The 22,159-nt window shown below is 46.7% G+C and overlaps 2 protein-coding genes across 8 annotated transcripts; one reads left to right on the top strand and one right to left on the bottom strand.

Annotated features, from left to right (window-relative positions):
* Positions 1–12: 12 nt before the first annotated feature.
* Positions 13–4,014, bottom strand: LOC122238595. 6 transcript variants are annotated; one of them, XM_042986099.1, is made up of 4 exons: positions 3,542–4,014; positions 2,921–3,081; positions 1,931–2,007; positions 13–975 (listed from the first exon to the last, which is right to left on the bottom strand). In XM_042986099.1, exons 2-4 carry the CDS (start codon positions 3,013–3,015, stop codon positions 365–367), a joined length of 783 nt encoding a protein of 260 aa, XP_042842033.1. In that variant the 5' UTR covers positions 3,016–3,081; positions 3,542–4,014; the 3' UTR covers positions 13–364. The 6 variants fall into 6 exon arrangements, with proteins under 6 accessions (XP_042842033.1, XP_042842032.1, XP_042842034.1 ...); XM_042986098.1 differs by lacking the exon at positions 3,542–4,014 and adding an exon at positions 3,233–3,377 and having other exon boundaries at positions 2,921–3,079; XM_042986100.1 differs by lacking the exon at positions 1,931–2,007 and having other exon boundaries at positions 3,542–4,012.
* A 13,284-nt stretch (positions 4,015–17,298) lies between these two features.
* Positions 17,299–21,137, top strand: LOC102956041 (HLA class II histocompatibility antigen, DM alpha chain). 2 transcript variants are annotated; one of them, XM_015542510.2, is made up of 5 exons: positions 17,299–17,459; positions 18,975–19,259; positions 19,870–20,148; positions 20,381–20,506; positions 20,870–21,137. In XM_015542510.2, the coding sequence occupies exons 1-5, from the start codon at positions 17,372–17,374 to the stop codon at positions 20,872–20,874; spliced, it is 783 nt and encodes a 260-aa protein (XP_015397996.1). In that variant the 5' UTR covers positions 17,299–17,371; the 3' UTR covers positions 20,875–21,137. The 2 variants fall into 2 exon arrangements, with proteins under 2 accessions (XP_015397996.1, XP_007093305.1); XM_007093243.2 differs by having other exon boundaries at positions 20,381–20,509.
* Positions 21,138–22,159: the final 1,022 nt, after the last annotated feature.

The raw sequence follows: 22,159 nt of genomic DNA, 5'->3' as shown, positions 1-22,159 counted from the left end.
TCGTCAATATTGCCCGTTGTTCATCTGCAAGGATCCCCTCTTCCTGCTGGGACTGCCCGCAGCGGACGAGGTCCCGTTTCGATCTCGGATGGAGGCGGATGAACACGAAAAGTGGTTTAGGGAGCCGCCGCCTCCATCTTTGAAATCCTCTTGAGGGCGGAGTAGAGGGGGTGGACAGACTCCGAGGATTGGGCGGGGCCCGAAAAAGGGGAGCGTCGGGGGCTTCTATGGGGTCTGCACTGTCCGCCGGGGCCGGTCATAGGCCGAGACGAAGGCCATTTCCAAACGGATGGACGTGGATTGCAATGGCGGCCCCCGACGACTCGAAGGCTCTCTATCAGTAGGCAGAATCCTCCAGCTCGTTCTAGAGGCTGCTCCACTCCAGCGCGAAATGGCGCCGCCGAGCCCCGCGCCAGCCCTTTATATATAGGCAGGGAGGAGGAGCTTCGTCGCTCATGCGCGCCACCGTGCTCGAGATTTCCCCCACCCCCTCCGCGCGCGCACGCTCGCTCACGCGCGTGAAGAAGCAGAGTCGAAAGGGGAGGAACACCTCTCCGCGGGAGCGCTTTCTATTGGTTGACTGGAGCGATGACGTCATAAGCTTCATTTCCAAGGTGTCAGTCACTAGGCAGAAGAGTGCCGCATAGACCCATAGGGAACAGGCAACCCGCCACATCTTTGAGCCAATTGGCTGCGCTGTGGTTCGGCGACTCCAGGGAAACAGAGAGGTTGGCATGGGTGCAGCACCCTCTCCCCGCCTCCCCTTCCAACAAAGTCTTCCCAGGCGTCCAAGCCCGGTACCACCGGCGACTGCCAAGCTCGGGCAGGTCGTGCCATTCGTAGCTCCTCCATTGGCCACACCGACCGGACCGGAGGGGGCCGCGTGGGCGTAACCAGCCTGAGCCCGCCAGGGTGTGGCCGCAAGACGCCCGGCGGGTTGTTGTTCTCGGCAGAGGCGCCGCTGCAGTGAAGAATCTGAAACGAGGAAGAAGACGCCATCTTAGAACGCGCGGCCTGCTTCTCTGGCAAATAACTAAGGGTTCCCAGAAGTAACAAAGAAGGGATCTACCGTTCCCATACTCCACAATCAAAAATACAGGCCTGCCGCATTATTAAAAGCCTCCCCGTCTTTCCCCAGTTCAAAAAATCGAAAAACAAAGGCAAAACACTAACAATCTGGGCTCCCAAAGGCTTATCAACACAACCAAATCTAGAACACGTTCCCAAAACTTGCACCCAAGCACCTCTCCAATCCCTCCCTGCTCATACCTTCAGTTAACTATTAAGTATCTGCCTGCTCGACAAAATCCCGGCAGCCCTTAGTGGAAGAAAGAGCTCCAAACATACCGATATACTCTAGAAATCGAAACCCACCTCCTCCCTAAACTTCATTCCGGTGCCTGGCTCAGAGCGGAAAAAGCAAGTCCTGTGAGGGGCGAATCAGGGTGAACACCCTCCCCCTCCTGGCGAGCTCAGACCTTTCCCCAAGCTCCCGGCCCTCCCCAACCCCGAGGGCAGGCCCACACCCCCCTATTAGGGTCCCACCGCCATGGGGGCGGCAGGGCTCCCCCATCCCCCCACCAGGGTCCGGAGTCCTCCCCACGGAGCGGCTGGTCCATCGGTCAGCGCCAGGGAGGAGGGCGAGCGGAGGAGGCGGCGGCAGCGGCTCAGACTAGCCCTCCCCCTCTTTCTCTCCCCTCCTCCCCTCCCCCCTGGGCCGTCCGCCTCCGAGGAGGGGCAGGAGCCATTTTGGGAGCTCAGTCTCGCCCCCTCCCCCAACCCACCCACCAAGTCTTCCCCACACTAGTTACCTGAATAAGGTTAGACTACTTAGGAATAAAGAGCCAGAATTACAATGAGGCCAAGATCTCTCAAGCCATCTCTGGGCCCACCCACCCTCGTCCCCTTATGGGAGTGAATTATCCCCAACCTGGGCTGGAGCGGGAGGTCTCCCTCTCCCTCCATCTCCCCTTCTCTGGATACCAAGATAGAAAACAGACTGCATATCTGAGAAAAGAAATTAATGTAAATCAACGAACATAAGAGGCCACCACCCCGGAAAAGCTCGTGAGGGCCTAGGTCCTTGCGCTCCAACCACATCACCCTCCCTCCTTTCGCAGTAGCTCTTGAGCCCTAACCTCGGTTACTGCGTCTAAAATGGCCGCCAATCTCACGTCTTCTCGACCACCCGAGTCGGGCAAACCCTGCGGGGGGAAGTGCACACCGGGAAGAAAGCCTCTTCCCCTATTACTACCGCCCTCCCCCACGCAGGGATCAGGCTTCGGCCCCACAAGTACATGCGGGCTGGCGCGGGTGGCTGCAGCAGGGAGGGCAATGACACAGCAACTTTGAGAGGCCTTCTCCCCTCCCCCCCATTCCCCTCCCCCTAGTGGCCCAGCCTCCTAAATCTGCAGTTTTCCGGCCGAGGCCTCGCAAGTTTGCAGAGGCCCATTAGGGGGCCAGCCGAGAAGAAAAATTTAGGAGGTCGCGAAGATTCTGGGTCTTCGAAAGCGACTGGCTTACTTTCCTGCATTCCGGAAAATCACTGCTCCCCACTCCCTCCCAATCCTCCCTTCCCCCACATGAGTCACAGGGGAGGCTAACAGCTAGTCAGGAATTTGGAAAAGTAACTCTTCCCTCCTTTCCGTTCCCTCCCCCGCAGTACACAAGGAGAGAACTGTTCAGGAATGGGGGAAGGGACGAAGGAGGCAAAAGACGCCACCCTGGAGAAACCCGAAACCTTGTGAGCTGTGAAATCATTCCAGGTCCTAAGCCTCACTCCCCTCCTGTCTCAGACCACGCTTTCTACCGCCCTCCCAGCACCCACCTAGGGTTTGGGTTTCTGCTCTCAAGCGAACCCCAAGCTTTCAGCCTGTAAGCCCTCCCCAGCCTGGGGCAACATGCTGAGCTAAGACCCCACCGAGGCAACGAAGGTTTGTGCAGAAGGCTCCACAGGCCGTGTCCACGTGAATGCACACAAATTCGATAAGCGACTCGAAGCGTAACCTCCAGCATGCCATGTGATGACTGCGAGCTTCCTACCGCTGACACAAAAGCACAGAAATGCTCCTTCCAGAGTCTCTGGAGAGAAAGGGAGTGGGCGCCCGGAAACAATCTCAGTTCACAACCCGGGTTGCCCACTCACATCCCAAGAGTAGGAAATACATTCACCACTCCCACACCTCAGCCCACTAGGTCACCCCTCCCTCCGGCCGTCAAAAGGAAGCCTCACCTGGCTCTGGACTCCTCTACCCCCAGGGGACGAATGGTTTGGGGGGGACACACCGCCCCCACGCCCCTTTGCCCTCCAACTGGTATGGAGGCATGAGGTTGGCCATTCCCCTCCCCCATATGAGGGGCCCTCTCCCGCTCTCGCCCCCCCCCTCCAAGCTCCCATTGGCTGTAAACTGTTTGAAGGACAAACCCTCCCACCCTCAGGTTCTTCTCTGAACCCCAAGAATTACCCCCCCCCGACTCCCCACCATTGGTTAAGCATTTAAATAACCAGCAACATCCCCGCCCCCCAAGGGCCCCTTCTCACCTGGAACCTGGAATCTTCCAGGGGGGAGCCCACGTTCCCCTCGGCTTGATGCGGGGGGAGGGGGAAGGAGGATGTAATCCGGGGTGTCACCCCCCCGGGAAACTGAAGCTGTGTTGGGGGAGGGGGCGTAACCCCCAGCCCCTCCCTTCCCGACGGAGCTGGGGGGTGGGGAGATGATCGGGACCGCGCCGCCACGTCAGCAACACCCAGATTGGCTGACCCAGGTCACGTGCCAGCCATCCCCCTTTGCCCCCCTCCACGAGGACCAGTTTTCCGAAGGTTTCTGGGGGTCGCGCCAGGGACCAAGGAGGCCCCATGGCCTTGGCCTAGCTCCAGAGACCCATGGTGTTCTAATGCCGCTGCTTCTCCATATCCCCATCTTCCTATCCCGCTGTCGTCGACCTTGTCCCCCCCACTAGCCTCTCCGTACGGGTTCAGCATGGCTGCCGCAGCCGGGATCGTCCACTGCGCAGGCGCAAGGGTGCGATCGGATTGGGGGAGGGGAAAGGAGCGCGGGAGACCGCGGGAGGGAGCAGCAGAGCGCATGCGTCCGCAGGCACGGCTGCTCCCTAGCCTGTGCTGGGAGCGCGCACTGTGGGTGGAGCGGAAACGGGTGCGGCGCGCAAATCCCTTCCCTCGGCGGCTCCTCCCTCGTTGCTGGCCGCCTCACCGGGCGCCCCGGGGCGGCCTGACTTGGTTCCTTTTAGGCAGGTGTAAAGTGCCGCTTAGTTCGTCCTGGACAGAGTCCAGCGGAAACGCGCGCCGCCAGGCTGTTGTCCGTGAAGGACGGTGGGAACTTGGACCTGGAGATGTGAGGGCTTGCAGGGTGGGGCCCTTCCCCGGGTGTAGAGTAGTTCGACCAGGGGAAAGGGAGTTTATCACCTTGGTGCCTCCGGTGGGAGATGAAGTGCGGACTGTGAATGTGGGCACGGAGATGAAGTGCGGACTGTGAATGTGGGCATTTTGTTCGGCAGCTTTACAGCCTCTGATTTCCCCTGAACCTACCGAGACTTCATCGTTTCACTGAGACCTGCCAATCTCCACTCCTTGCCTCCTACAAAACTTACCAGCTCTCTGATCACATTCTTCTTGATCTACCATTCGTGCACTTCTTGCATGATCTACCATGCTCTACCATTTAAGTTAAAACTCTTCTACTTTTTCCTAAGGCTTTGTCCTCTATTCTCTCAATGTTGAATCAAGGATGTTACGGTGATTCTGTTGCCACCTAAAGCAGCCCTTTTATTTGTTTGTAGCCAGTAATTTCCCCCTTGACCCTCAATGTGTGGGTTCAAATCTTCGTAACCCCTATTCTCTACCGATAGAACAGAACAGAAGAGCCAACCTGCAGGAGAACTTTCTCCTGCAGGAGAATGCTTTTTCTTTAGACCTGGTCCACCTTATCTGTTATTCTAAAGGTATCTTTCATTCCCATTGGCATTTTTAACGTCTCCCTTCTACTGGTTTGTCAGCCTCAAAAAAAAAAAAAAAAAAAAAAAAAAAAGGAAAGAAAACCTTATCAATATCTGTCTTGTAGACTATTTGCCTCTGAGCTACTCTGCACAGTCAAGACCTGAAAATATCATCTAAATTTTCCCGTTTCAGCCCCATTCCCACTCTTCAGCCCATTTCTTCCATTATTGAAACTTCTGGCAGATGTCACCAAGAACGTCCTAATTGGCAAAGTCGGGATGCACTTTTCAGTTCTCACCTTACTTGTCCTATGAGACATTTGACATTTGATCATACTTCCTGAAATTCTCTACACCCTTGATTTCTGTTACCAGTCTCACCTGTTTCTTTTCCTACTTGTTCAACTGCTCCTCTCTGGTCTCCTTTGTGGACTCTTCTTCAGCCTCTTCCTATGGGTTGATTTTTGTGAGGATTTTGCCTCAGTTTGCTTCTAGTTCTGTTCATCTTCTCTGAGTAATCTCACTTAATGGCTCTAAGCCTCTCAAATGTGTATCTTTACAGAGTTCAGAAGACTCCTGAACTAAACTTGCTACTAAATATTACCACTTGGATAACCCTCAGAGATGTCAGCAAGTTCCAGATTGATGCAATCTGTGCATGCTAGATCTTCTGTATTATCCTGGCCAATTGTAGCTATTCAGTCACAAAGCCTGGAATCTGGGAGCCCATTCTTGATTTTTTTCCCCACAACTTTATATCCACTAGACTTATCATTTTGCCTCTAAAGTATTTACTGAATCACATTCTGTCATAGACCCATCACCTGAGCTACATCAACAGGTTCCTAACTGATTTCTCTATCTCTAAAGCTGTACTGTCCAATACATGGCCACTAGGCACATGTTACTATTTAAATTAATATTAAATTCCTCAGTTCCTTGGTTGCACTAGCTGCATTCCAAATTCTCGTTAACCACATGTGGCTAGTGGCTGTCATATTGGACAGCAGAAATGATAGAACATTTCCATCATTGCAGAAAGTTCTGTTGAACAGTACTGCTTTAGATTTTCTTCTCTGCCTCTGCCACAATACTGCCAGGAGTGAGCTTTCCAAAATACAGCTCTGGCCATATGCTACTGTTTAAACCCTATATTGATTCTTCGTTGCCCATGTGATAAAGTCCAAATGCCTATGCTTACCAGAAAGTTCACCAGCTTTCTGTCTAGCCACTTCCCCTTGGGCCTTATACTCCAGCCATAAATGAACTGTTCCCCAGACAACCATTTTGTTTTATGTCTCTGTATTTGACACATACTGCTCTCTTACACAGAATAAGCTCTTCTCCAATCCATCTAAGCCCCAAATCCATCATCTGAAAAGCCTACTTTTGCCTTCCAAATTGAGCTGACTGCTCATTCTTTGGGGTCCCTTGCTCTTATGATTGCACCTTTCATGGTGAATGGCATTTATGTGATTACATGATTCCCTTACTAGGCTTTGATCTTGAGAACGGGGACATCTTGTATTCTTTTTTTCAAAATACCCACAGCTCCTGGCACAGCAACTGGCCAATGTAAGTGCTCACAAAGTGAGCAAATGTGGAAGGAAATTGTCTCTTAAATGTGTAACTTAGATAAGATTGTAATGTGCGTGTTTACAGGGCATCATTCATAGTATTGGGGAAATAATTGTAGTAAGACATAATCATTGCTGTCAAGCTCATAATTTAGACATTGGAATGGTGTGAGGGAAGGACAGAAGCAGGACAGCCAGGTCATCTTCACAGAGAGAAGTGTGGTCCAATCTGGCCAGAGTAAAATATATATGAATATATAAGAAGTAGAGTCAGAGGAGAGAAGACTGGAAGCTAAATTTATTTGAGACACTATTGTAAAGGATTTCGAGTGCCATTAAGTTTGGACCAGCTGAGGAGTCACTGAAAGTTTTGGAGAAATGACTTGATCAATGTTATGTCATGAGGTAAGAACTCTATCTTTATATTCCCAATGGCTAGCACTGCACCTTTTAATAAACACCAAATACGAGTGTCAGGGGTTGAAAGGAGATGAGACCAGTGATAGCTCACATTTATTGAGTACTTGAAATGTCATAAGTGCTATACATATGTTAACCCTTAATTCATATAACCTAATAAAGTAGATACTATTATTATCACCCCCATTTATCAAATGAAGCAACTGGAGCAACAGATGTTAGATAATTTACTTGCGCCACACTTTTAGTAAGTGATCAGAGCTGGGATTTGAACCCCAGGCAGTCTGCCTGTGAATAGGAACAGGTCTGTTTTTCTGGTTGCTCGACACAGCAGGTAGTTTAAAATCTAGGATTGAAGTTGGAGGAAAAAAGATTAGGAAAGGTTGATTTGGGAGTCATCTTTGAATTGATGTTTGAATCAGTCATGTAGGTAGGTGAGATTTCCAAGGGAGGAAGTATGAAACAGAATTTAGTTGTGAGCCAAAGATTGAGCTTTGGGTTAGATCCTCATGCAGGGAACAGAATGGGAAGTGGAACCAATGAAAGAGCATCAGACAAGAAGGAAAAGCAGAACGACAGAATGTGAACAGGGGCCAGAACAAGAGAGGGCTCCAGTAAGGACTTCATTTGTTAAATGAATGACTAATCAGGGGTTGTCATGCTTATTTGTGCTATGAACATTTTTGGCAGTGTGGTGAAGCCTTTGGACCTTGTCTGACAATACTCTTTGTAAATAGATAAATGAAATATACAGTTATCAGAATGTTTAAAGAAATGTGTGATGATCCAGTAATATATGCTTCCATATTAATATAATACATGTGGTTCTTAACACATAAAAATGATTTATTGGCAGGTCTAACAGCTCATATTTTGAGATAGTTTGAGATGTCTGTATATGTGATATGAAAATATTAATTGATGATTTCTATTGATGACAACATTAAAGGTACTGCCAGCACTACAAAGATTTATTTTCTACATTCACAAAATTAAATTTCAATTAGATGTTATTGAAAATAAAAAAAATTGCATCCAAGCTCATGGACCCTTGAATTTTGTGGCATGTGGACCTTAGGTTAAGAACCTTGTTCTGATTGAATGAACAAATGAGATTCTGCCAATAAGTGTAAGGGAACAAAGGGGAAAAACGCACTAGGAGTCATTACTGATAATGGAGAGCAGTTTCTGTAGTCTGGGGATAGAATGCAGAGTATGGGAGACCTGAAAACCCAGGCCAAGTAATGCAGACTAAAATATAGTAGAAAGAAAGGAGCTATTTACGTTTCTGAGAGGGGAAGTGAGAGCTACCTTTATTGGAAGATTTATTTGGCAACAGTGTGCACATGGATTGGCTTCTGAGATACTGGAGGTAGATCAGCTAGAAATCTTAGTATGCATTCACACGTGAGATAAGGAATAAAGCAGTCACAGTCTCAGGACTAACTGTGGTTAGAAGAGGGCCCAAGCCTTCCCTGTGGTCCACAAGATCCCATGTGGTCTTGCTTTTCTGCCTGCCTCTGGCCTCAACTAGTGTCTCTTCCTACTCACTGATTATGCTCCAACCACACTGATCTTCCTTCATGTCCTTGAATGAGCCAGTCTCTTGCCTGTCTTAGGGCCTTACACACGCTGTTCCCTCCATGGGAGCATTCTTCCCACTCTGCCTGACTAACTCCTACTCAGTATCAGTGGTTCCCCACTCCAGTTAGTCTTACAGATCTCAGTTCTTTTCCTTCATAGTGCCTTTTAGAATTTGTTTTTATAAGTTTGTTTACTTGATCAGTGTCTCTGTTTTTACTAGATTATAAGTTTGTTGACGGTAGATGTCTGGTGTCAGCATACTGCCAGGCATATAGAGGGTGGTCAGTACATATTTGCTAAATAAATAAATAAATAAATAAATAAATAAATAAATAAATAAACCTCTTTGAGCCCTGGTTTTCTTGTTTATATATGGAATAATAAATTCCAACCTTGTAGAGTAGTTGACAGAATTGCTACATCCTAATAAGGTGGCTAAAGCAAAGAATGAATATGGGTGTGAAGAGATACATTGAGCTGGGAATGAGGGTAAATGAGAGCTGGATGGCTAGGTTCAGGCTCTGAAATAGGAGGTAGAAGGGAGTAGGAAGAAAGTGACAGTTGGCAAGGAGCTTGGGAAGGACCTCGAATGAAATGGGAAAAGTGGGGAGAAAAGTGGGATGCACAGGGAAGGCAGTTGGGAGGAGGGAGTATTTGCAGAGTAGCCCATAGGCATGCCTGGGAAGACCTACTGTGAAGTATCTGTACTGGAAGGGATTATCTATCATTCATCTAACGCTTGAAGGCTCTTCAGGGTCAGTTTCAACATCCTTAGTGATAGCTCATTCGTCCAGTGAGTAGTTACTTGGTAGACCTTCTTGGTGGATGCTAAGAATGTAAAAAGAAAGAATAGGACATGATTCCTTAAGGATCCTGCAGTGAGGGTGAGGTGACCATGAAGCAAATATACAAATAGAATAATACAATAAAAATGATGGTAATGGCAGGCACAGGGTGCTGTGGAAGCATGCTGAAGAGGCTACTAATCTCCACTCTATGTTCCAAAGCTTCCTGAAGGAGGTGAGATTTCATCTCAAAGGACATATAGAAGTAGGTTAAATAGGATCCAGGTCATTAAGCATCGTACTAAGGCAAACAGATTACAGAGAATCATCAAAGGTTTTTTATATAAAAGTATGATGTGATCAAATATGTATAATAAAAAGATTCCTTTGGCAGCACTGGAAAATAAGACAAGAGACAGATCAAGAATAAGTAATCCAGGAAAAAGCAAGCAAATCAATGAAGGCCTGACCCACTGGGAATGGGAAGAAAAGGACAGATTCAAAATATATTAACAAGGTCAAGTTGATAGGAGTTGGTAAACAATTAGATGAGAAGGTTTGAGGAAGATGAAGTTGTCAAGGTTGACTCACAAATTTGTAGCTTGGATGACTGATTGGATAGTCAAATTATTTATTGAGATCTTGAATATAGGAGTGGAAACTTGTTGGGAAGGGAAGGTGATGAGTTTAGTTTCGTAAATTTTGAGATGGAGGTGCATTCAAAATAGTAACTGCTAAACTTAATTCACCTGATAGAATTCATTACTAAACCATTAACGGGTTTATAAGACATAATGTAAAATAGAAAACTCACCAATACTTTTGAAATGAATGCAGTTTGGAAACCATAAGACACTGCTTTTCATTTAAAATTTTCTCTTAGGGGTGCCTGGGTCACTCAGTCAGTTGAGCATCCAGCTCTTGATTTTGGCTCGGGTCATGATCTCATGGTATGTGAGATCGAGCCCTGCACTGGGCTCCACTCTGAGCATGGAGCCTGCTTGAGATTCTCTCTCTCTCCCTCTCTCTCTTTCTGCCCCTCCCCAGCTCTCTCTCTCTCAAAATAAATAAATAAACTTAAAAAAAAAGAAAAGAAAATTTCTTGATCTTAGACATTTGTGAGATAATTGGGGAAAAATGAACACAGATTGGTTTAAATGAAGTTAAGCATTTGTTTTTAATTTTGTTGGTTGTGGTGATAGTAGTGTATTATATTAAAAGAAAAGTTATTTTCTTGGAAATATTTCTTAGAAATATTTCCTGGTGACATGTAATGACAGAATTTGTTTAAGATACCCCAGGGGGTGAAAACAAAAAAGGATGTGGGACGGGAGAATAGATGAAACAAGGATGGAAGAGTTTTAGAAGGTTGAAAAGTATTGAAACTCATGAGAGTACATAGGGATTTATTAGATTCTTCTCTTTCATGTATGTTTGATATTTTTCACAGTAAAATTTATTTATTTATTTAAAAAGATTTTATTTATTTATTTTTATTTTTAAAATTTATTTTTTTAATTAAAAAAATTTTTTTTCAACGTTTATTTATTTTTGAGACAGAGAGAGACAGAGCATGAACAGGGGAGGGGCAGAGACAGAGGGAGACACAGAATCTGAAACAGGCTGCAGGCTCTGAGGGGTCAGCACAGAGCCCGACTCAGGGCTCGAACTCACGGGCCGTGAGATCATGACCTGAGCCGAAGTCGGATGCTTAACTGACCAAGCCACCCAGGCGCCCCTAAAATTTATTTTTAAGTTTATTAACTTATATTCCAGGCCTGCTCCATGCTATCAGCACAGAGCCCGATGTGGGGCTCCGTCCCATGAACTGTGAGATCACGACCTGAGCTGAGATCAAGAGTCAGTCGCTTAATGGACTGAACCTCCCAGGAGCCCCTCACAGTAAACAAACAAACAAACAAATAAACACAAACTTCCTTTAGTCATAGATCCAAAGGAAATCAGTTAGTGCAATATAAATATTTTTATTATTAATAAATCAACATTGAATCATATTAGCATATTTTGAATTTGTGGCAATCTTGTGACAGGCCAGAGATCATCAAGTAGATGACATATATATCTGGCAGTTAGGAAAAACTATCTGTGCATTAATACACAGATTTACCCAGGCAGTTAGGAAATGATATCTATGCATTAATACATAGATTTAACCTCATGTTTATGCCTCAGATGATCTCAGGCAAGTGTCAAGGATGCCATATATGGAAGATAGCTGTATTGAGGTGGTTTTTGGTTCATGATGACTCTCCCTTCTCTGGAAATAACTCTGATACATAGAGGTGATAGTGTGCCTGGCCACAGCTAATTGGATCTAGAGATACACACTTAATACCAGCTGAGCCAGTCAGATTGTCTCTCCCAGCAATGTGAAACTTGAGAGATGGAGGCTGGAGGTCTTTAAAAGTGAGGCATATTAATGGCAGCTCAACCCTTGCTGCTAAGGCCCATGAAGCTCCCCTTCCTGAGGCTAGCTTATTCAGTCTTCTTTCGATTTCATGAGCTAGTTCAGTATCCTTCCAATAAATTGCCATTTTAAAAGTTAAGTTAGGGAAAGAGTGCCTGGGTGGCTCAGTGGGTTGAGCATCCTACCCTTGGTTTCGGCTCAGGTCACCATCTCACGGTTCATGAGTTCAAGCCCTGTGTCCGTCTCTGCACTGATGGTGCAGAGCCTGCTTGCTCCATCTCTCCTTGCACCTGCTCTCCCTCTCTCTCTCTGCCCTTCCCCTGCTTGTGCTCTCTCTCTCTCTCTCTCTCAAAACAAACAAACAAACAAACAAACAAACAAACTTAAAAGTTAAGTTAGGGGTGCCTGGGTGGCTCAGTTGGTTGAATGTTCAGCTCTTGATTTCAGTTCAGGTCATGATCTCAGGGTTTGTGAGATGAAGTCCTGCATGGGACTTTTGTGGAGAATACAGTTTGAGAACTGCTGTGGAGTTCAAGTGGAAATGTCCAAAAAGCTAAAAGTTAACTATATGGGTAGTATGGAACTCAGGCCAAGATCTGAGTTCAAGGGGTAAATTTGGGAGATATCAGAAAATGGGTGGCTACTAAAGCATGCCATCCAGGACAAATGTAATGTAAGAAGAGAAAAGGTTGAGGATAAAACTCCAGGGAACAGCAAGTCTTAAGAAAAGAGTCCACAAAGAAGATGGAGAAGAGGACGCCAGAGAAGTGGGAGGAAAAATTAGGAGAGTGCCATTCAGGATGCCAAAAAATAGACCATTTGAAGAAGGAGGGCATGGCCAACAGTGTCAAATGTTACCAAGAATCCATTTGATTTAGCTACACAAAAATACTGGTGAACAATCCTTTGTTGAGGGTTACGGATTAAATGGCAAGTGTGAAAGTGGAAAGATGGTAACCCACACCTTTTTCAGGAAATTCCACCTTGCCAGGAAAAATAAATGGAGCAGTACTAAAAAGGGATGGGAGAGCTGTTAGAAAACCATGGCCTGCTGGATTTACAGGTGCCATTATGGCAGGGACATTCCTATCCAATGACCAAAAGAGACAGTGAGTTACTAGAATACAGAACTGGCTACCTTGCTCCTCTTACCCTTAATTACCACTTCCCAGACTAATTACATTAAGACCTGGGATGAGATCAAGAGTCAGACGCTTAACGGACTGAGCCACACAGGCACCCCTTCCCAGACTAATTACAGACTCTCTTTGAAATATCTGTTATGGAACTTGTTGGAGAGTCCTGACAGGAAGAAGGATTGCATAGAGGGGAGGGTAGTCATAACTATTTGAACTTGGTACTATTTATACTGGGAGAGAAAGGAGTTAACTGCATCTCTCCAGAGTCTTGATGATGGGTGGTTATATTTCTGCTCATCCTGATCTTGTCCACACTCTAGTCTGTGGAGAACTTGGACCCTGTTGCTTCTTTCCTCCCACCCAGAGTAGTTCCAATGTCTGCTGTACCTGTTCCTAGCCCTCCCACCCAGTCTTCTTCCTCCTGTTTCCCCTCAAATCTCCTCCCAAACAATCTGTTGTATCTGGGCCACAATGTATTCATTAACCAATTGCCATCCCCAAGGGGGAATGGAGCTCTTTTTTGGTTTATTGTGAGGCTCCCCATCACAATTCTGACCACACACATAGAGCAGTGCTCAGAATACTGTGGTATGGAAGCAAAAGCCAGCCTGCCATATTTTACATGGCCCAAGATCTAAGAACAATTATTACATTTTTAAATGGTTGGGGGAAAAAAAGCAAAAGAAGAATCATGTCATGAAAATTATATGAAATTAAAATTTCCGTGTCTGTAGGCAAAAAGAAAGTTAAGAACAAAACTCCAGGGAACACCAGTGTTTAAAGAGTGACTGGAACAAAGTGGTCCACGAAGGAGACTGAGAAGGAGATGCCCAGGAAGTGAGAGGAAAAGCTGGGAGGAAACCGGGAGCATAGCCATGCTGTTTCATTTACATGTTGCCTGTGGCTGTTTTCGTGCTGCAGCTGAGCACACGAGACAGAGATGAGTTGCCCACAAAGCCTAAAATATTTACTTTCTGGTCCTTTTTGGAAAAAGTTTGCAGACCCCTGGCTTAGACTCTAGGTGGCTGTGTGCTACATGTCTCCCCCTATAGTCCTGGTGATGTTATAAACTTCCTTTCTGCTTCCCCCAAGGGCCTGACTCTCCCACCACAGGAACTGCTGATGTGTTAGCCCGTAAAGAGTGGGGCACTGGGAAAATGCCCTGGTTTTTGGAGTGTAACACAATGATTTCCAAACCCTATCCCAAGCCTGGCACTCCACCCTCCCCCACCACACACATTCACAAGTGTGCTCACGTACAATATATGTGTTAGTGTTTCAGGATATCCAGGAGGTCATAATAGGGTTGTTCTTGATTTTGGCTATTATTGCTGCTGTTATTTATTTTTCAAAAGGGAGTTTGGATTTTGAAAGTCTGAAAAATACTGATGGACCATACTCGCATAGATTAATTTCTAAGATTACTTAATTGCCACATTAAATCTTTCTCGCTGCCTCTTCCCCCACCCCTTCTGTCTTTCTCTCCTTTTCTTCTCTATTAGACTTCCAGCATATACAGTGACAGTTTCTTCCTCACCTCCCACTTACTTCTTAGCCCACCACAATCTGGAGTCAACTCCCACTGCAACACTGAAACTGCTCTCAATACATTTGTCAACTGTTTCATAATTACCAAATCTAAGGACACTTCAGTCCTTCCTTGACTTCTGGGTAGCATTTTATTATACTGACCTTGTCCTTCTGCATGGAACACCTCTACTTTTCTGAATCTGTTTCTTCCTTGCTCTCCTTTTTGCTTTTGTAGCTATCTTGATGCTGCTGGTGTCACTAGATTCCTACAAATGAATCCATTTCAGTGTACTGGTTATTTTCTGGTGTCAGTGCCATGCCCTCCTATACTGTGTTCTGGACTTTTCAGCCTAGGCATCTGTAAGGTACATAATTCCCAAGGCATGTCCTAGCCAGTTGGCTTCCTGTTAGAGTCTCTCAATAGGAGGTACTGGTGGGAGATAAGAAGGCAAGAGAAACCAAGAAGCTTCGTGCTTTAGTTACTAACAGAGTGGCAGTTGCTGGTAGATATGGCAGCAGCAAAAATGGGTGATTCTGGACTCCAGCCTTAGAGGTAGAGAAAGTACCTTTTCAATGATCTGGCCTTGACAAAAATGGAACCTTTTCAGTAGATCCAGAACCAACTGTAATGGTGTCTGTGCCAGGGCAACAGCAGATGTAGACATGGATTCCATGTGAGGGGCAATAGTATCTTCTGATTTCTAGGTATTCCTCTTTTCTATTTGGGCCTCCAGACACACACTTTTTTCTTTTGCACTTCTTGCCCTTTTAACATCTTTGGGACCAATTCTCCGTATTAAACTCCATCAGTATGAAATACCTAGAGTGGTTCCATGTTCCTGACTAGATCCTGGATGATAACTTGTAAGAGGGTGGGGTTGGAACCTATGCAGACTTATGTCCTTGTGTCACTTCCCACTCCATCTGCACAGCCTACTTGCGTGATCTTATCCACTGCTTCTGCTTCAACATTTGTGCTGATGACTCCAAAATCAAGGTTTTTTAGCCCATACCTGAGATCCATTGATATACCTCATGCCTCCTGTGTGGCTCTACCACTGGCATCTCAGATTCAACATGTACAACACTGAACTCAATCTTTTCTTTTTTAAAAATATTTTTAAATGTTTATTTTGAGAGTGTGTGTGTGTGTGTGTGTGTGCGCGCGCGTGTGTGTATGCCAGCCTGCAGGGGAGGGTCAGAGAGAGAGGGAGAGAGAGAATCCTAAGCAGGCTTCCATGCTGTCACTGTGGAGCTGTCACTCGATCCCACCAACCATGAGATAATGACCTGAGCTGAAGTCAAGAGTCAGACAATTAACCAACTGAGCCGTCCATTTCTGAAGTCATTCTCTTCTTCATCAAATCTGCTTCTAAGGCATTCATTTCTGTTTCAGTGTAGGCCATCACTACACCCACCCAGACACCCAATCTAGAAACTGTTAGTGTTATTCTTGATCCTTCCATTGGGCTAATCAGTAGCCAAGCCCTTTAGATTCTACCTCCTAATTGCCCAATATTCTATTCCCTCTGTCTCCTCTGTTCATGATTTAATTCAGGCTCTTATCATTTCTCACCTAAATTATTGTTATATTGCTAAAAAAAAAAAAGGTGGTGTGTGGGTGTGTGGGTGTGTGGGTGTGCAACTTTTTATTTTGATGTACTATACTATATAGACTCTGACCAGCAGTTTTGTCTCAATTTTTTCCCAACCTCCAGTCCTTCTTTTGAAATGTCAGACCAATTTTTCTAAAAGTTAAAATAATTGTGTCACTTCTCAGTTTTAATATCTCTGAAAGCCAGACCCTCTTTGTGGTCTCACACGGCTTGTGTGATCTGACCCTTGCTTGAATTTCTAGCTCATCTTGACACTCCCCCACACCCCACTACCAAACAGGGACACAATGACTAGCCTCTACAACACTCACATCCAACCAAAGGAAGGAGCTCTGAATGCCTTTGACCTCCACAGACCTGCCTACCTCTTGCCCTGGAATGGTTTTCTCTTCCCTCATGTTCTGCTGGTCAAATTGTCTTTCCTTTAAGATTCTTAGAAGGTCTTGATTATCTTCCACCTATTCCTCCATCCTCAAAAAGTTACTACTTTCAAAACGCTTGGCCCATTCTTGATCCCACCACTAGACTTTAAGCTCTTTGAAGGCAGAAATACCCTTTATTTATCTTTGTATTTTTAGCACTGGGCCTAATACCAGCATTTATTAAATTTTTCATGTATTTCTCTTTTTAAAAAATGTTTATTTATTTGTGTGGTGTGTGTGGGGGTGGAGAGACACTGGTGAGGGAGGGGCAGAGAGACAGGGAGAATGAGAATCCCAAGCAGGCTCCATGCTCAGTGCTGAGCGCTACAGGGGACTAGATCTCACCACCATGAGCTCGTGACCCGAGCTGAAATCAAGAGCCAAATGCTCAACTGACTGAGCCACCCAGGCACCTCTCCATGTATTTCTGCAGAATGAATTGGAGCTAATGCCCGAAGAATACCTCTTTGAGAAAAAGGAGGGAAGGCTGGAGGGAGGAGGAGGTGGGGTCTGAAGAGCCCTGGGGGTTTGCTTGAGAGAAGAGGAGCTTCTCCACCACAGCATTCTGCCAGGAGGTGGTGCTGCTCTGAAGAGCCCATTGCTTAGGTTTCTTGGCTGAGGCTGATAGCTTGATGCTAAAGAGGGATCCCCAGCAGGAGGCAGACATTCCTCCATTGTCCTCCCAGTCCAGTTACACACCCCACTCTGCCCTGGTGAAAACACCAAGTCTTCAGGAGGTTGCTGGAACCACGTCTCTCCCCAGCAACTGATGATGTTAAACCCTACGCTTCTGTGATTGGTTTGGCCAAATGACAAGGGCAACTGTGGAAGTAGCTGGCGGAACATGATCTGGGGAAGGAGTCTGGGACCTGGGTCAGCTGGTTGGTAGCTCGTAGCACACTGTGTGGTGTGAAGATATGGATCATGAGCAGAGGCAGGGAGCTGCACTGCTAAGGTTTTTACACCTCCTGTGGCTGCTGCCCCACTCCTGGACCGCCCCTGAAGGTATGACAGTACCTCTCATTTACTTCAGTCCTGACGGGTTAGAGCCTAGGGAGCCACCCAGAGCATTTGAAGTCTTCTTTGCATTTGAAGCCCTGTGCTTTGTAAGTGGTGGGAAGCATTATGGAGTAATGGAAATGATCACAGAGTTGGGAAAGACATCAACTGTGGATGGATGGATGGATGGCAAACAATGTCTGGTGCTTTATATATTTCCACTTAAGACAATCTCTTGAAGCAGAGCTTACAATATCCATTTTACAGATGAAAAAAAAATGAGACTCAGAGAGTTTAAGTAACTTGTTCAAATTCACACACTTGGAAAGTGGCCGAGCTGGGATTTGATTATTCACTGTTCTATTTAGGCCTCTACTCTGCATTCTGTCATCAACTCACACTGTGATTCTTGAAATTTTCTTAACTTTATTCATCCTTAGTTTCCTTCTCTGTAAAGGATGGGACAGAATGGAAGAATAATCTGGAAGATCCCTCTTACTCTAAATGTCTTTTATTCTAGGTATTAGGTACTGGGTAGAAAGTTTCCTGCTAGTGTGTGTGTGTGTGTGTGTGTGTCTAGGAATTCTAGCCGGGGGCCTCCAAGAACAGGGATTATTTTTTGCAGCTCTCCAGTCCTCCAGTTCTGTCACACTGCAGGGGCTGGAGGGTTGAGGGAGGGGTGAGGATGTTTTCAGAGAGGTTTTGTGCTGATGAAGTGGCTGAAGAGAAGTCTGGAGATTGGTTTTTCGGTTTACCATGTTGTCTGGGGGTAGGATGGGGCAGTGTTATCTGTCGCTTGGGGAGGCCATGACCATTCCTTTACCCTCCCCTCAAAGACTAGAGAACCCACCCAGGCCCTTTACAAGTAAATATTGATGGCCTTCTGTGAATTAGACGAAGGTATCTTTTTTGGGAGGATGCATGCCTGTGCCAGGATGCATGGCTTGGTGACCAGAGTGCAGGCTAGATTTCAGCTTCCAATTACTTCCTTGGCCAGATGCCTCTGTGCAGTACACAAACACACAACTAACACTGTGACTCTGAATCTGTCATTTAATCAAAAAAATTTTTTTAAATGCTTATTTATTTTTAATAGAGAGTGTGAGTGGGGGAGGGCAGAGAGAGAGGGAGACACAGCATCGGAAGCAGGCTCTGAGCTGTCAGCACAGAGCCCAACATGGGGCTCAAACCCACAAACCATGAGATCATGACCTGAGCTGAAGTTGGAGGCTTAACCAACTGAGCCCCCAGGTGCCCCAAATGAATCTGTCACTTTAGAAAATACACCTATTTTATTTTTTACAACTTTAGACAGTTGTCATTTTTATGGGCAAGGGAAGATTTGGAGAGGTCCTGTAATTTCTTCTTTACCCCCATTGGGAGGGAGAGCCTTAATAAGAGACACAAGAAGGGGTTATACCCCAACCCTACCTCCTCCACCTAAGGCATGCCTTGCTGTTTTCTAAGCTAAAGAGGAGGAGGAGACTCTCACCTCCCTGACTTTCTCTGTCTCCTTTGCAGCTCCTACCCCAGTGTGGCAGGATGAACTGCAAAACCACACGTTCCTGCATACGATGTACTGCCAGGACTGGAGTCCCAACATTGGACTCTCTGAAACTTATGATGGAGACCAGCTTTTCTCCTTCGACTTTTCCCAGAATACCCGAGTGCCTCGCCTACCTGAATTTGCTGACTGGGCTCAGAAGCTTGGAGATACTTCTGCCATTTTATTTGACAAAGCATTCTGCCAGGCTATGATCCGGGAAATAGGGCCAAAACTTGAAGGGAAAATCCCTGTGTCTAGAGGTCAGGGGTGTCTCTGGGGGCGGGGGTAGGGGCTGCATTCTTAACCTCCTCAACATGTACAGTGAATTATTCCCTTTCACATCAGTTTGCCTATCCAATGCCTTCTGGATCTCCCCTTACCAACTATAGTCTGTACTCTGTTTTTGTTTTGGGGCAAAGGCATGTGCCTAGGACATAGTAGGGGGTCAAAACTATTGAACTTGATGAATGCAAGAGGGACCAATTGATGCCTACTGAATATTAGAGCTTGTATTGCTATGCTCAGTAGGATGGAAGGGAAGAAAGAAAGTATCTGATGATGTGCCTGTGTTTCAACAAGAAGACAGCATGTGATTAGATGCCTGTGTGAGGTCTAGACAGGAAGTGCCACAGGAAATCAGGGTGGAGGGTCCCAGGGTGGCCTGGGTCTGGCTCTGCCTCTAAGTTCAGGTCTGGGTCTTACCTGGAAGAAGACCTCCTTCAGAGCCCCATCTCCTCCCTCACCTTTCCCCCCAAAGCCCGTCCCCTACTCTGTCTCTGCCCTCCCCTCTGTATGCCACTTCCCTTCCAAACTCAGGGGTACCATCTAAACTAGTTACTTCCTTCCCTCACACCTCAATCCTCCCACCAGGGTTACCTGTTGTTGAGGTGTTCACGCTGAAGCCCCTGGAGTTTGGAAAGCCCAACACGCTGGTCTGTTTTGTCAGTAATCTCTTCCCACCCACGTTGACGGTGAACTGGCAGCATCATTTGGACCCTGTGGAAGGAGTCAGGCCCACTTTTGTGTCAGCTGTGGATGGACTCAGCTTCCAGGCCTTTTCTTACTTAAACTTCACACCAGTACCCTCTGACCTTTACTCCTGCATGGTAACTCATGAGATTGACAGCTACACCGCAATTGCCTTTTGGGGTGAGAAACTTCCTCCTGGAAGCCTGGTTCCTTTTGGGGGCAAAAAATGATGGACCCATGGGAGGGCCTTCTTTCTCCACTTGGATCTTGTTTAAATCCATTCTCACTCTGAGCAACCTCAACTTTTCATGCCTCGGTTCCTCCCTTTTCACCCCAGACGCCCAAGTAATTCCCCCGGGTGGGGGCCTCACCAATCAAGTCTCCAGGCTGACACACTCCCCTTTTCCCCTAGTGCCCCATAATGCGCTGCCCTCTGATCTTCTGGAGAATGTGCTGTGTGGTGTGGCCTTTGGCCTGGGTGTGCTGGGCATCATTGTTGGCTTAGTCCTCATCATCTACTTCCGAAAGCCTTGCTCAGGTGGTACGTCGGGGCATCTGGAGTGGGTGGGAGAGCCATGGGAGCCGCATACAGTGCTCTTGTGGGGACATGCCAGAGTCATCTTGTGGTTGGGTGGGGAGGCCTGTATCGGGCACCACGGACATGGGGTCCCGGTTACACACACACACACACACACACACACACACACACACACACACAGTTACAAGTCACAGGCATGACTGAGTGGGAGAGGGGTGATATGGGGAGTTGTAGGAGGGGTGCTTGGAGATGACTTGGGGCCAAAGAGAGGTCAACTTCTGTGGGATATGTGGCAGGCAGGGAGGGGCTTTTGGGAAAGGGGGGGTCCCCTGATGGCTTTCCTCCATCTTTCTCTCTCCTCAGATTGATTCTTCCTGACCAGAGTCTGGTGCCAACAGTGTCAACCATGCATGCGGGGGAAGCTCAGGCTTCCCACATCCTGCACAGGATCTCTCCTCCTCAGAGCAGAAGTCCCTGGGATGCCCCTGAGGGACGTGTGGGCATGTACAGGTTTCTCAGCTGGAAGATCTGCTGTCCCGGGGCTTGCACCCAGGGGAACCCAGAGTGGCTTTGCTGTCACGGCCACATTCCTTCCCACTTCAGGGCAATAAATCTTATTTCTTAATACTGAGTGGGTTGTCATTTCAAATTCAACATGCCTTAATGTAAACAAAGGTTGCCCTCATTAGGGAGGGGAATGGGAAAACCCCTAACTCCTCAGCCAACTCCTGTTCCCTGGTCTCAGCAGCGTATGATGGCTTTCACTCCTATCAGTTTGTGCGAAATATGTGACAAATGAAGGCAAAGCTACTTTCTGATAATCTGCTCACAAAATAGTGGAGAAAGCTGATTGCGGATTTTTTTCTTTTTCATTTTACTGTTTATGAAAATGCTTATGGCTAGTATTGGCTGTCTTGAGAAATATGTAACTCCCTTCAACCCTTCACCATAGCTGGGAAAACAGGAGCTCAGGAGTGGGAAAAATCAGTTTTTAAATGCTATTCTAATTCAGTTGTGTCGGTTCTGTGAAAACAGTATATTCAGGCTCCTGAAGTGAAGTATGAACAGCTAGCTTGGAAGGGCCCGCAACTCATGTGTCCCTCCAACGATTGTTCTTTGGCCTGAGTGGATCATCCAAGGAGAACTGTGGTAGTGCTGCCCTGAGCAGGTAGTGGGGGCGAGGGACACGTGACTACTGGTGGTAAATTCCTTTGCATATGCTTTCTTACTGTCATAAGACTTTGCATCTTGCTTTCCTTAGGGTCTGGGAGTTGCTTTGGACGAGGGGGTGGCATGAAAGTCAAGAGTGAAATTACTTTGGTATTGGTGAGAGAGTCTCTTCTTCACATTGTACCAGCATCTAATCTAGGGGAAAATATCCAATTCCCAGGAGTTGGCACCTCCTCTAAATCATCTCATTTCTTTCTTTTCTTTTTTCCTTTTTTTTTTTAACAAAAGTTTATTTATTTATTTTGAGAGAGTGTGTGTATGAGTAGGGGAGGGGCAGGGAGAGAGGGAGAGAGAGAGAATCTCAAGCAGGCTCAGTGCTGTCAGCACAGAGCTTGACAAGGGGCTCGAACTCACAAACCGTGAGATCATGACCTGAGCTGAAATCAAGAGTTGGACGCTTAACTGACTGAGCCACCCAGGCGT

Source organism: Panthera tigris, chromosome B2, assembly GCF_018350195.1.
Source record: "Panthera tigris isolate Pti1 chromosome B2, P.tigris_Pti1_mat1.1, whole genome shotgun sequence".
In the NCBI taxonomy this organism is placed as follows: Eukaryota; Metazoa; Chordata; class Mammalia; order Carnivora; family Felidae; genus Panthera; species Panthera tigris.
The sequence above is the reverse complement of the archived record's forward strand: the minus strand, read 5'-3'. Positions and strand labels throughout refer to the sequence as shown.